The sequence below is a fragment of the Pogonomyrmex barbatus genome, unplaced genomic scaffold (assembly GCF_055798465.1).
Source record: "Pogonomyrmex barbatus isolate J1 unplaced genomic scaffold, ASM5579846v1 scaffold1, whole genome shotgun sequence".
Taxonomy (NCBI): Eukaryota; Metazoa; Arthropoda; class Insecta; order Hymenoptera; family Formicidae; genus Pogonomyrmex; species Pogonomyrmex barbatus.
In genome coordinates this window covers 612,003-626,150 of record NW_028297098.1, presented here as the reverse complement: position 1 = coordinate 626,150, position 14,148 = coordinate 612,003, and the positions used below count along the sequence as shown (strand labels likewise).

At 33.1% G+C, this 14,148-nt stretch overlaps 2 protein-coding genes across 4 annotated transcripts in view; both read right to left on the bottom strand.

The window, feature by feature from the left end:
* The window catches only part of LOC105430044 (ABC transporter G family member 23), a 43,260-nt gene extending 31,946 nt beyond the window's left edge, over nucleotides 1-11,314 (bottom strand). The window contains exon 1 of one of the 2 annotated variants that reach the window (XM_089081368.1): nucleotides 11,175-11,314. The gene's annotated coding sequence lies outside the window, so the exon portion shown is untranslated. Of the gene's footprint in view, nucleotides 1-7,728; nucleotides 7,870-11,174 lie in introns of those variants that run through there. The other variant, XM_089081220.1, reaches the window with a different exon arrangement.
* On the bottom strand, nucleotides 201-14,047 carry Nmnat (nicotinamide mononucleotide adenylyltransferase). Of its 2 annotated transcripts, XM_089080973.1 has the most exons (6): nucleotides 12,534-12,810; nucleotides 11,809-12,218; nucleotides 11,510-11,611; nucleotides 11,175-11,341; nucleotides 7,729-8,077; nucleotides 201-1,268 (listed from the first exon to the last, which is right to left on the bottom strand). In XM_089080973.1, the coding sequence occupies exons 1-6, from the start codon at nucleotides 12,793-12,795 to the stop codon at nucleotides 1,239-1,241; spliced, it is 1,320 nt and encodes a 439-aa protein (XP_088937099.1). In that variant the 5' UTR covers nucleotides 12,796-12,810; the 3' UTR covers nucleotides 201-1,238. The 2 variants fall into 2 exon arrangements, with proteins under 2 accessions (XP_088937099.1, XP_088937053.1); XM_089080927.1 differs by having other exon boundaries at nucleotides 201-8,077; nucleotides 12,534-14,047.
* Between the last annotated feature and the right edge of the window lie 101 nt (nucleotides 14,048-14,148).

Here is a 14,148-nt window from a genome sequence, read left to right as displayed (position 1 = left end):
GAATTATGTTATCAATAAAAGTATGATATTGAAAAATATAATAGTCAATTTTAATATCCTTATAATTTCATTTATAGATGAAAATAAAAGAAATACTTTTGTATCATATAATAATACAAGAGAAAAAGAAAAAAATGGGAAGGAGAGAGATATGAAAGATGTACGTAAGAGTACGGGAAATTAAATAAAGATATTTGCAGTTCGTAATTACGTTAAATATGTTTCTCCGTTGATAACATATTAATCTTACATGTATAAATATACACAGTGTTTCCTATATACAAACATATACAGCGTGCCAAACATATACTTCATTTTATACTTGTTTTACACTCGTAATATTGTACATTATTTATGATAATTATATTATTATATAATATAATTATATATGATAACATAATTGTGATGCATAATTTTGTAATTATTATCGCAACAATATAAATATAATAATTATGGTCAAACAGTTACATCACAAATTCGTTATCATAATTGAGTTACACAGTTATGATACACAATTCTATTATTATTACTGTTACAATTATTAATAATCATACTTTTAATAATAATTACAATATTACAATATTACTTAGTAACACATGACGATTAAATTAATTCCAGTCAATTATTATTAATAACTGTTAAATAACTCCTTTTTTGTTTATGCTTAAATTTGTAATTCCTTTTATATTTTCTACCTTTCAATTTTCTTTATTTTTTTTTTATTTATAAATCTCTTTGAAATTTTGACCATTTTTATTTTGAAAAGCTCGTGTTTAGAGAAATCTAGAAAGAAATAGACGATTAATCTCTAATACACGACATGATTTCTAAATCCATTACTTCTCTAATAGCGTTTAATAATCTATAAAAAATAGATAGTTAATCTATATAATAGAATAATAATTTCTACTTAAGTGGAATAAGTTTAATGAGCGTTTAAATCTTCTATTTTGGAAAGCTTTGGTTTATACATTTATAAAAATAGTTGGTTTAATAGCGGAATTAAATGCGAGAATGATCGAGATATGAATTCCGCATGTTTTTGTAACTTTTGTAACTTTCAGCGCTCTCGTTGTTATTATTATTGTTGTTGTTGCTACTGCTGTTGTTGCTAGCAGTCATGCTAGTGTCCTGATTAAAATCATTAGTAGCTTGATTAGAGTTTATAGCAGAAAGAAGAAGCCGGGGACCACAGGCTCGGGTCGGTCGAGCGGCAACGAGACAGTCAACTATCTGTCTTATAGTAGGCATGCAGGTTTTGTCGTATCCTGGAAAATACACGTCACATGCTCCATCAGAACTGAAAAACGCACACCGATGACTGTCGCGTCGTTTTGGGTCTTAAGTTTTATATTTAAATTATTAGTATTTAGAATCGATATTTCAAATTTATCTCGAACGATCAAATAAGAAGTTTAAATTTCACATCTTAAAACATAAATGATATTCTTTAAAATTTAACATGGTACAAAAAAATATTTCCCCATATATTGTTCTCGATAATCGTACACGTCATGAATAATTCGAAAAATCACGATGAGAGCGTTAAACAAAAGTGCTTAAAAAAATTTCTTTTACATGTAACATATAACCCAAAAAGACGGTTTATCATTATATCTGATTGATATAATGAATATTTCACAGACAGTCAATCTAAACTTGGATATAATAAATATACGAACGGGTTAAAGTTGCATGCATTTTTAAGTGAAACAAAGAGGCAAACGCAGAGCTAAGTACGATGGACAGGGAGAAGTCACAAAATCCTAAACTACAAAAAAAGAACGATAGGAAAGCTAAACATCAAAATAGTTAATTCTTCTCAATCGTCATTAACAGACGTAAGTACGATTGTATTATCTATTGGGATCGATAGTCTTACTACGATGTTCCTGATATTTCTGATGGTGAATAAAAATGAGAAGAGGAAAGATTTGAAAAGATAGAAAGAAATTTATCGCTGATAGATTCACTTTACTTGGATTCATTAAAAAGCCGATGTAATTCCCGATGCAATAATCGAAATGAGATTGGATCCAAAAGGAATTTATTAGGTTCAAAGAATCAAAGAGACTCATTGCAGATGACTTCACTTTAGCCTTTACTTGGATCTTTCTCTTCAAAAGTGTTCTTGTCGCGGGAATCAAAATCAGGATCCGAGAGGATTAGAGATACTCCTTATCGGTGATTCCACTTAATGGTGATATTCAAAGGCATTATGGTGTGTTAATTAAAATCGGGATTGTTTATCTTCGTTGAACATATTCCTCAAACGACAAGGATGCGCAGCATCATGCAATAAAGACAGCTCAAAGGATTTTTCGCAAAATCACTAAACAACAAAAATTGGTAAATATCACAATTCTAAGTTGGCGTTAACGTAGTCGAGTCTAAAAAAGTTACAAAACATCGTCGTGACTAAAAGGAGACATCAAGCGAATCACGGGGGAGGAGCAACAGCATTACGATACTGACGATCTCTGTATGCAATTAAAGTTAAAAAATATGCTATTCCGAAAGCACGCGAAATACTTGTTCGTTACAATTTCGTAATAATACCCAGCATTCGCATGCACAAATAAATAGACATACAAGTACGGTAAAAAGTTAAAAAATGCGTAGGAGCTTATTAACAACTACATAATACAAATTCGGTCGCAATCCTTTTTGGCACATCTCGCTACTTTTTGCGTATATGTCCCGAAGAAACGTGAAAATCTATCTATAAGAAATATATTCCTTTCATTAAACTTAAACCTTGGTAAAAATGTCGGCTCTCTTCTTAACTTTCAATATCAGTATTATCAGTAACGATTAAAACCTGTAATGAATTAGTCATCAGGCTTGTTAAATATATCTCAAAACTTGGAGTAGTGCTTAAATTTGACATTCGGAAAAACATCTGAAAGAACATCCGGAGAAACATCATGGGACAACATCTGGAAGAATTTACCTGAGAAGCAATATATCCAAAAACTAATAATTTCTTCACATTTTTCGGGACGCTCTGAATAAATCCAGAGTGAAGCACTATCCTTAAATCGATGTATCGCTTTATCACTTATAGCTATAATTGTTCTGTGCAATATTGACTGCAATATTACTAGGATTGTCTTGTTGTATCATATGCAACTCTTGCGTAAATCATCCAACAATTTCCCGATCGTCCATCGAGAATAACAATTTTTGCCGTTGGTCCTTCCTATCAAAGTTATCGATTTAAAATCGTATTTTAATAATAACACAACTTTCACAATAATTATATAATAATACTGTAACGGCGCGAATGTTTATGCAAAGCTGAGATAATAACAAAATTACATTCCGCCTGTTATTTTTATAATAATCGATATAACATTTATCTTTTCATTAAATTAACTATTAAATATATGTAGCATAGTAATATTGTTATCTGTTTTTGTTGTCAATTTTTTAGTATCAATCAATATGAATATTTCTTTCGTAGCTTCATGTAGATGCATATATTTAATTATATTTAATCAATTATACAGAGAGTTTTGATATTATAGGTATAAAATTAAGATTTCTATAAAAAAAGGTCTTAACAATAATTAATTCTGTTAATTAATATCCTGTGTAATAAGTTTAAATATAATTGAATAAATTTTGTTATAAAAATGTTATCGGCTTTTATCATAGTAATTATGTGCTAAATTACGCGTAAAAACCGATGAAGCTTTCCTAACACAATTAAATCCGTCCATTTAATATACTTTGTAATTTCTATGCCGCCTTATATATATATTGAATTCTAAGCCACTACAGAAAAATTTCGCACATTTTTCTCGATACTTACTCGATTTACACAAAATTCCCCCCCAAAAAAAAAATTTTCTTCCTTCAATAAAGATTATTGTTACATATATATATTATTTGGCGCGATACATCTGTGACTCATATATATATATATATATATATATATGATTTTTTCTCATGTAAATTCGAATGTCCCAACTGCGCAAAGTACTATTTGCTTCTTCTTTAATCAAATCACGAATGCTTAGCCAATTCTGATTATAAGGCAGTCTCCTTCTCGCTGATAATCTTAATGCCATGCTGTGTGAGAATCATCTTCACTTCCTCTTTATCTCGCGTGTTCAATTTCTGAGCTGATTCTTCAGATTCATTTTCCTTTCCCAGATTTTCCGTTTTCGAGTTTAGATTATCAGTGGATTTATTCAAACGGTCCATATCGTTGGCCGATCTCTGCAGGGATTTCGATCTTCTCGAATCTCTCGATATTTGCAGATTATCGGCAGATCTAATCAACGTTTGATTTTCCGCGACCTTGAGCACTTTTTCATTCGCTTTCGAGGACATTTTTGCTAGCTGAAGACTGTCCACCGAGGAATATCGTCTTTTATCGCGTGCACTTCCGTTAGAATCCTCTTTCTTTCTGAACAAAGAGCCTTTGCGATTAACCTTTCTCGCTCCGCTCGTTAAAATCGCGATCTCGTCTTTGGGTATGAAATACAATTCTCGCGGCTGATCCTTGTTCATCGAGGAGCCATGGATGAAGAGCGTCTGCGACTTCGGCCTTCCGAGATCCTTGACTCTTTCCTTCTCAGAGATCCTACTTCGATCGTCGGCCGATTCCGTACCACTCTGGAAGCCGCAATTCTCAATCTCGAAGCTATCGTCATCATCTTGATGCGGTTCTATCTTAAAACCATACCTGTCCGCTGGTATCACGGAATCCTGATCAAAACTGCCGTCCACTTCGCCGCAGATTCTGCAAAGTTCGCAAGGAATTTCCTGAATCTTGCCTTCGAGATCGTCGGCGGATTCTTGGAGATTGAGCGAACTGCAGATATCGCACTCGATGGAGTCATCGTCGTCGTCGTCGTCGTCGGCCAGCGAGCTGCAGGTCGACCTGAGCGTGTAGAATGTCTCCTGATTCGGGCTGCTCACCTCCTCCTCCGTTCGGAAGGTGATCTCATTCATATAACAGCAAATGGAACAAAAGTCATCCGGAATATCGAGTTGCGAACCACTGCTGTTTGCCTTCGTCGGCGGCACGCCTAGAAACATCTCCTGGATACGTTTGATCGATTCGTAGCTCTTCGATTTCTTCGAGAACGCGTCCTCCTTCTTTGGCTTCTGTACGGATGTCTCGTCGGACACGATCATCGAGTCCAGACTGCCCTGAAGAGGCACGTTGTAACGTCGCACCTTCCTCGTATATACATCTTTGATCTCATTGAAGTCACATTTTGTCCTATTATCAGCAGTTTGTGTGATATTTATCGTTTCCTGGACTTGTTCTCCTTTGTTGTCGTTCACTTTCACAGCCTTTTGAGTTTGAGCCTTCGGACTTTTCATGGAAGACGTTCTCGAGGGATGCTGGGAGGGTCCCTCAGACAGCGACGTTTCTCGATTATCGGCAGATCGATCTCGCTTCTTCGATTCGGTAGACCGGATTTCGGAATCCTTCGAACTTGCCACTTTCGTTGAAGACTTTTTTACAGAATCTTGGAACACTTCCTCCAGTTGAGAAATAACACGATCGTTGATAGACCGATCGTAATCTTTCATCTCCTCACTTCTATAAAATACTTGACTTTTCTTGCCCTTTTTGGGACTTTTTGCACTTGTAGATACTTTTGCAGATCTTTGGGAAGCTTTCCCAGATTCTCGATCATTAATAAATTTATCACGATCCTTGATTTCGCGCTCGCTTTCGCTGGTTTGAAACTCCCCAATTTTCTTGGGACTCTTCGTCTTCATAAAAGATGATCTTGAAGAATCTCGAAAGACTTTTTGTGCACGGTGTATCTCTTGATCCTTAATAGTTTGTTTTTTCTCATCGATATCAGCATTTACTTCGTAAATCTGGTTTTCCTTAACTTCTGATTTTCCTTCTGTTTCGGAACTCTTCACCTTCGTGGAAGAACTTTGGATCATTTCAGATTGATCGTCGGTGAGTCGTTGTTGCTCCTTGATCGCATCATGAGCTTGACCTTCCCTAATCTTCCTTGGACTTTTGCGCGAATTTACGATCGACTTTAGATACTTGCCGTCTATCTCCAGACTAGGATCGCAAGATGTAATCCGTTTTTCCGAGAATTGCGTGTCCGAATCTGATTCCTTTTCCGTTTTGCTCACCTTGTCAGTTTCTTGTGATATCTTCAATATTTCCTCTGTCTTCACCTGTTCTTCACCTGCGACATGAAACTTACTCTCTATTTTTACCGTTGACAGTGATTCTTCCTTGACATACTTTGATCCATCAATTTCTTCGGAAGACTTTGCACAATCGTCGCTCTCTTCAGCCTTAAAAGATTCTTCTTCTTTCTGGCTCTTCGGAATCGCCGATTCTTGGCCAGTGTACGATTGAACGTCGCTCTTTTTGATGCTACTCTTGTCATCATTTTCAGAAACACCTATGTTCACATCTTCTATGTAATCGTTATATTTCGTCAAATTCAATCTGGCAGTATATATAGATTTATCCTCTCCTTCTTCGTCTTCGGAAGCATATTGGCTAAGGCGATAGTCTTCCTTATCTACACTGAAATCTGAGAGAGCACATTCGTGACGACCGTCCAGTGATGTCATCGAGACATTCAGTGACGAAGTAATCGCCTTGGCTTCTAGATATTTATCTCTATCTGATTCGAAATCGATTGTTTCCGTCCTGGATCCACTTCCTACGTCATCGACATCGACGTCACTCTTCGTACTCCCCTTTGCACTATGTTCAGTTAGTTCTCCATCATCTTTACCTACCTTACTTAGCTGTGAATTTTCTTTAGACTTATTCTTTTCCTCGTCAAGCTTAATTTTAAGTTCGTTCGTAAGCTTTTCTATCATTAATCTACGATCATCCTTTAATGTAAGTATACCATGACTGGAATGAACAGGTTGAACCTTAACAACATTAGAATCGGCGAACTTTAGTTCTACGTCAGCTATTTCTTTGCCGCTAAGGTCAACTTTTCCTTCTACGACACTCTTGCTAAAATTAGATCGAACCGAACCTACCTCGTCATTGATCGCTTCTATCATAGACTTATGTTTTTCTTTCAGGACACTCTTATCATCTAATCCTAACTCTACATTAGTTATTTTCTTTTCAGAAGTGACTTTTCTATCGCGACCTATAACTTTATCGTCCGCAGTGCCTTCTCTTTTCGGCCAGCAACATTCTCCCAATCGAAGCTCGCTAGAACTCGATTCGCTAGACTCAATCTTCATTATTAATTCGCGATCGTCATTCAAATCTGAGTGTGTAACTTCCTTCTTATATTTCAAATCCAAAGCCTCTCTTTGTTCACCTTGAGCTTTATCGTTTACCGCACTTTCTATTATCGACCTAAGATCCTCTTTCGGCGCACGTTCGGCACCGAGCTGAGATTGAACCTTGACGACTATCTCACCCGAACCTAAATCTACATCAACAACTTCTACCTTAGATCTGTCCGACGGTTCTTTACCGTTGTCATTTACCGCGAGAGATTTACGATCTACATTCGAGTCGCCGGAAGAAGAAACGGGTTGAATATTTACTACTATCTCGTGATCGTCGTTCGAACCTAAGTCCACATCGGCGATTTCCGCCTTTGATCTGAAATCCGAGACCTCTCTCTGTCCAGTGTCAGATTTATCCGGTATCAATGCGGTATTATTTAACGTCGGTTTACGGCCCTCTTCCAACGAAGGACCGGGTTGGGGGGGCCTCGCCGTCGATTCGTCAAGCGCACCTACCTCATTCACGATTCGCGCGATGCCGGTTGCGCTGGCGATGATCTGTTTCGCCTGACCGGGATACGCGGCTCTAGATACATGCTTGACGTTGCCATTGTCAACGGCGTTGATGCTGATCGCGCTAACAAATTGCTCGCGAATCTCGTCGAGCCCGCCACCACCGCCCGCAGCATTCTGCAGGTTTTTGCGTAGCACCACCGCGTCCGGCACATCGATAGACGCGGCGATCTCGACCGGGCTCGGCGAGTCCATGGTTACATCGCTGGGCGACGGCGTTAGGAATGCGCTTAGGTATCGGGGATCTATGTGCAGGTAATTGTTCGCATTCGGCGACGGCAGTTCCAACTTACTTCGGTGTCCAATCGGCAACGGCAGCGTGAAAAACATGACGATTCTTTTATAGAACATCACTTTCGCTCATCATTACATCACATTTTTTTTTTTTTTTTTTTTTTTTTTTCTTAGAATTAGAACATAATTTAGTCGCGTGGGCTCGTAAAGTTATGTTCCTTCAATCGTAATTAACAATTATTGGATTACGGAATAATTTAATTTTCAATAATCAAATAATCTTCGTGGAATTAGAATATGTATCAATATACAGCTGAAATGTTTGATTCTTTAAATTTTTAGAATTCGGTATTTCATACGCGATTTTATTTCATAAACGTTATATGAATTAATATGCGTAATATGCGAGTTTCCAATTTCACACCAATATTTTCAACTTTGTTCCACTCACAGTTTGAATTCAATAAATGGAATATATGAGACAGGGTTGATATGATCCCACGCGACTAATAAAAAAAAATAATAGTAGCAAAGGTGTCTCCGGAATTCGATTCACTGACGATATTTTCTTATTTTTTATTACCATTGAAATCTTAGTCTAAAATTAATTGAGAATAATTATACCAATATTATTGATTTTTATTTTTATTATAAATAACAAAACATTAAATTAAATATTAAATTGAATTGTAATCGTAATATTTGTATTAACATTATTCTTGTCAGTGAATGAAATTTAAAGTGTATATAAATTTTAAGTGATAATTTAATTGTTATAATATGTAAAATCTCAGCAGTCACTATAAATTGTTTTTTTTTTAATGATTAATATTGAAAACATAAGAAACTAATTTCAATTAAAACAATTTGTACATAAAATTTTATTTTTATTACCAATCATAACGTTTTTTACGAAATTTAAAACATTCCATAATGCCTGCCGAGAATATAATTTCCGATATTGCTGAAATCGATTAAGAATAAGAATAATATTGTATATATTATGTATCAAATATCATCTTATATCATGTAGAAAAACAATATTAAAAAAATAATAAACAAAACACAATATATTCTATAAAATTTATTAAACGTTGATTTAAATAAAAATATTTGATACTAAACACCGCACATTTACACATTCTAAATTAATTGTAATAAACAGAAGCTAATTATTTATATTATTATATTACTATTATATAATATTATATTACATAATATAACATTACATAATAATTAAATTAATTAAATAAACAAAAACGATAAGTGAAACATAAATCCTTCGTCATTAACAAAAAAAGATAATGATTCAGCCCGCCTTCGATTTTGATGAGACTTTGGAGATTAGTATTACAGTTTAAATATAAAAATATAAAAATAAGAAAAATGTATAACTTTTTGAATATTCAATGATATGTTACAGTGTTGAAACATCTGTGAAAACTGACAATATGTAAAATACTGTAAAATACTTATAAAAATAACATCTCGCTTTGATTTAAATTCAAAACTCATAAAAATCGATGGAGAATACTTTGGATGTTTTTTTGTAAATATTGTATGTAACGGAAGACGAGCAGGAAGACTAGAATAAGATATACATTATCTAAATTTTGTCGAAATATAATACGTAGCAATGATTGCTATTCCTTTTAAGTATCCATCTTTGTACGTACAATACTAACTATATATGTATAACACCGTAATATATAACACCATAAAAAGATAAAATTTAATGTTTCTACGAATGACTATAAAATGATTAATCAAGGAATAGTCCCAAGTAAAAATCTAAACATGCTACTAACATCAATTAACACCAATTAACCGATTAAAATTAGAAATTAGAATTAGTATAATTTTTCAAATGCAATTTGATTCAATATTTACTGAGAACTTTATATTCATTTTTTCATATTTGATTATTAAATTTTATATTCTCCCTTTCTCTATTATTTTTACAAATTTGTATTTCAATCATATTTTATATTATTAATTTTGTGCTTTTATTTCGCGCTTATACCAATTTTTCATTGAGCTACCAAAGCCATTATCAATAATATAACATTATCATTTTTTTATATCATATAGTAAATACACTATCATATATAAAAATATAGTAATATTATTTTTTCAATAAAATGTATAAAAATCGATGAAATTATGACACCTACAATGAATCTATTATTAAGCATTAAAACATCATAAAAACGATAAAATTTGTCTTAAATTTCTTATTTCGAGATTTTATCTTTTTTAGCAATTTTACTGCAGTCACATTCAATTATAAAAGCAAAATAATCATTTTTTACATAATAACAAAATATAATCGTATTCTTATTGAACTAACTTCAGATGCGTTTGTATAGAAATTTAATATAACACCAAAAAATTCATTTAAAAAAAAAAATAAATTTTTTTTGCACATCATAATTCAATATGACTGCATCGTGGAGCATTTGCACTGTTGGGCAATAAATCAATGCCATTAAATTCTATTTTGAGCATCTTAATTCACGAAATGCAATGATTTTTATCTTTTTTCATTAAATCCGTGTATCATTTATTCTCTGCTTTCTTATTGCTTATTAGTTTTCCTCTTGCATCGTTCTTCTATCATCTTATATGTGATCGTACGTAAGAAAAGTGAACCTTTTAAGCATAGTTTGAAAAGCTCCAAAAGTCACGCAAGAAGAGAAATAATACACAACAATAAAATAAATAAAAGCAAATAAAAAATACACGGACTTATATATTCCTTCCTTTTATATTTGCCCAATCCAGTAACGATTACTGTAATTTCTCACGCAGAGTTTACAAATTTCAGACTTAAATATGATATAGATTATATGATTCCAGACACATCTTAAATGCTTTTGTTACTGTAATTCTCTACTGCTTAATGTAGCTTTTAAATCATATTACTTTTATCTTATATTATTTTATATATAAAAAATTATCTTTGAATGTATATTTTCAATTCAGTACAAAGCTTTTATTGAATTCATTTTATATCTTAAACGTTTTTTATAAATCTTCAAAAAATCAGGCAATAGAGAATTAATGAATTGGCAGACTCAGAATAACAAAAAAAGCTTATCATCATTATAAAAGTCGTTAAAAAAATGTGTCTAAACAAAATGTTCGAAACTCACATTGTCGTGTCTGGCATTTTTGCATCATAGATCTCGTGCTTGTAGATATAATCGATGACAGAATCTTGCAGTAGGTACCTAACACTCTCGCCGCGCTTTAGGGCTCGCCTGATTTTCGTCGAGCTAACTTCATTCGGAATCCATTCGGTCACGATACAAATATTGTGCTAATAAAAAAAATTTCAACAATAGTTCAACTTTAAAAACTTGATTATGGCTGATAATAATAAGTTACATTTTCAACTTTAAAATCATTTAATAGGTGTAATGTATGACATAATAAATATAATTTAATAGAAATATATAGTACAATTTTTGATATTTTTATATCTTACCATATGCTTAGAGAGAATGTCCGAATCATAAATAAACTTATTAGGATTGGAACCTTCTCTAGTGATAACCACAAGACCATGTTCGCCAACAATTGTATCAATCTGTAATATAACAATCGACATATTATTTACTTTGCTATTTTATTTATTTTTATATGCATTATTTAATAAAGTTAAGAGTTTATCTCAAAACTTAAACAAAAGAAACACATTTGAAATATGACTAAATACAAATAATGATCTTATCTAAAACTGTTAAAAAAATATTTATATCTAAAATGATATGAGATGTAAATTACATCTTCTTCAAGCCAAAGTCCAGAAATGCCAAAGCTCTCCAAAAGATCTCCACCACACAATAATTTAATTTGTATTGGTGTATTGTCTGAGCTATTTTTCACATTCTCTGGAATCCATTCTGTATCCTCTATCTGCAGATGATGTTTGATATCTTTGGAATTAGATAACATGGAATTGAGTAGATTTTGATGATGCTGCAAACATATGCGAGTCTTGGTCCAACAATTTTGCCTGGTCTCCCATGTGCTTAGGCGAATCCAATCACTATTCTGCAACGCAAATCGCAGCATTGCGCATCTATGAGTAGAACTGACCAGTTCGTTCTTGGCATAAACATCGTGCACTGGAGAGATTACACCACCAACAACAACATGCGTTCCCATTCGATGTAGATGATCTCGAGCAATTTCTGAAACACAGAATTATTCAAATAAATTATAATTTATTAAAATTCAAAATTTATTAGATTACATATTACATGTCCGTATATTTATAGTTAAATGATCTGCAATTAAGTTGATTGAAGAGAGATGGAAGCAAAGAACCGAGAGAAAACATATAAGGATGCAAAAATAGATCTCACGTCACGCAAAGTGCGATAAACAACAAACTGCACGCGTGACAGTGATGTGACATCGGGCGTGATAATTGACGCGTGACGTGCATTCGCTGTTCGATAAAAACAGTGTTCGGGTGAGATGACGATAAATCGATATATACGTACCGAACATCCGCAGGTGCATATTTGTCGGCGGGTTATAACTGCCGCACGACATCAAAATTACACGCGTGGGCGCCATTTTCGCTCGCCACTCGTCGCCACATCGACGATCAACTGCTGCACCTCCGTCACGGCCAAATCGACCTGAAACACAACCACTGTACGACGACGACGGCGACGAACCACACGTCGCGAGGTTGCGTAACCTACTGACCGCGTTCAGAAACAAATCGCGCGCCGATCGCCGCCATGTTATCTCAAACATTGTCGACCAATAGGAAATTTTCTTATCCGCATTGGCACACCACCTGTTCAATAGAGCGCATTATGTTAGATTCATATCACTTGCCATACCACATCCAATAGGATTATTCATTTTCTAGAGATAAAATTTGACTGGCTAGGGACTCCACCAAGCGTAGTTTCCTATTGGATGTTGAAATATATATTTACTCACAGACGAAACAAAATGGTGACATGTCTTTTTGATTTCTTTCGGAACGCCGACATCCGATTTGTTTTCGAATTATTCCCAATTGGGAGACGTGTGACAACATATGATCCAACTGATGTCATTAATACACCGTCTTTCTTGTCGATTCATATCTAGATATACACACATTTTCAAAAACTATGTTGTAATATCGGTTAATTGATATTTGGTGTTAAAATTAAATATTCAGATCCAGAGCATGACTTTCTGGTAACTCGGAATAATATAAATTTATGCTAATTTCTCTAATTAAAACTCAAACTAACAAAGAGTAATCCAAAGAGTAATCCAAAATTGTATCCTTTTTTCAACTTTACATTTTCTTTAAATATAATAATGCAGACTAAATTTAAAGGACTAAACTTTCTGAGAAAAAAATAATTTTTTGAATTCTTATAAACATATTTTAAAATTAATTTTTTTACAAAATAAAATATCTAAGTGTCAAAGTTTGTGTTTAACACATCACATAGAACCACAGAATAGCAATGTTAAGAAATTGACATTAACCTTACCTGGTGTTTGAAGTCATCCTATCTTGGTTTAAATGATTATACTTCACGAATTTGCTGTTCGTTGTTCATTTACTGTTGTTTCAGGAATGGCTAATATAATTTTTTAAGACATTCATATCTTTTTTTATAACACCTGATCTATGCACATTTGACAAGTTTTCATATTTTATTTATTATCCTTAATTGTTGTATTGCAATTAATTAACGTTTGAATCTATTTTTATTTAAGTTTATTTTTTTCTTTTCTTACTATGTGCATATTTATGTATATCTAAATATATAAATTAATTTGTTATACAATATAAATGCATGATTGTATTAAATAGAACAAAAAATCTTTCAACAGAAAGTAAAAAAAAATGTACGGATTTTCCAATTTTCTATAAGATTATTATAACAATATCATAAATATTTCGCAAAAAATAAGGTATACTTTTACACAAAAAATTATATAATTTAAATGTTCCCAATTAAAATCATTTAGTTTCATAAACAAATAGTTTAATATTCTATATTCTAAATTGACATGGTCATTTTAGAATTTCATAAAATTGAAACTTTCTATCATTTTACACGCAATAATTATTAATTTTTTTCTACATACTTTCTT

Excerpts from the sequence above, each read along its gene's own strand:
- Nmnat (XM_089080927.1), bottom strand. The coding sequence starts at position 12,795 with ATGTTTGAGATAACATGGCGGCGATCGGCGCGCGATTTGTTTCTGAAC. Across the intron at positions 12,219-12,533 it reads TATGCACCTGCGGATGTTCG|AAATTGCTCGAGATCATCTA; the intron begins GTACGTATATAT and ends TCTGTGTTTCAG. Across the intron at positions 11,612-11,808 it reads GACTTTGGCTTGAAGAAGAT|ATTGATACAATTGTTGGCGA; the intron begins GTAATTTACATC and ends GTTATATTACAG.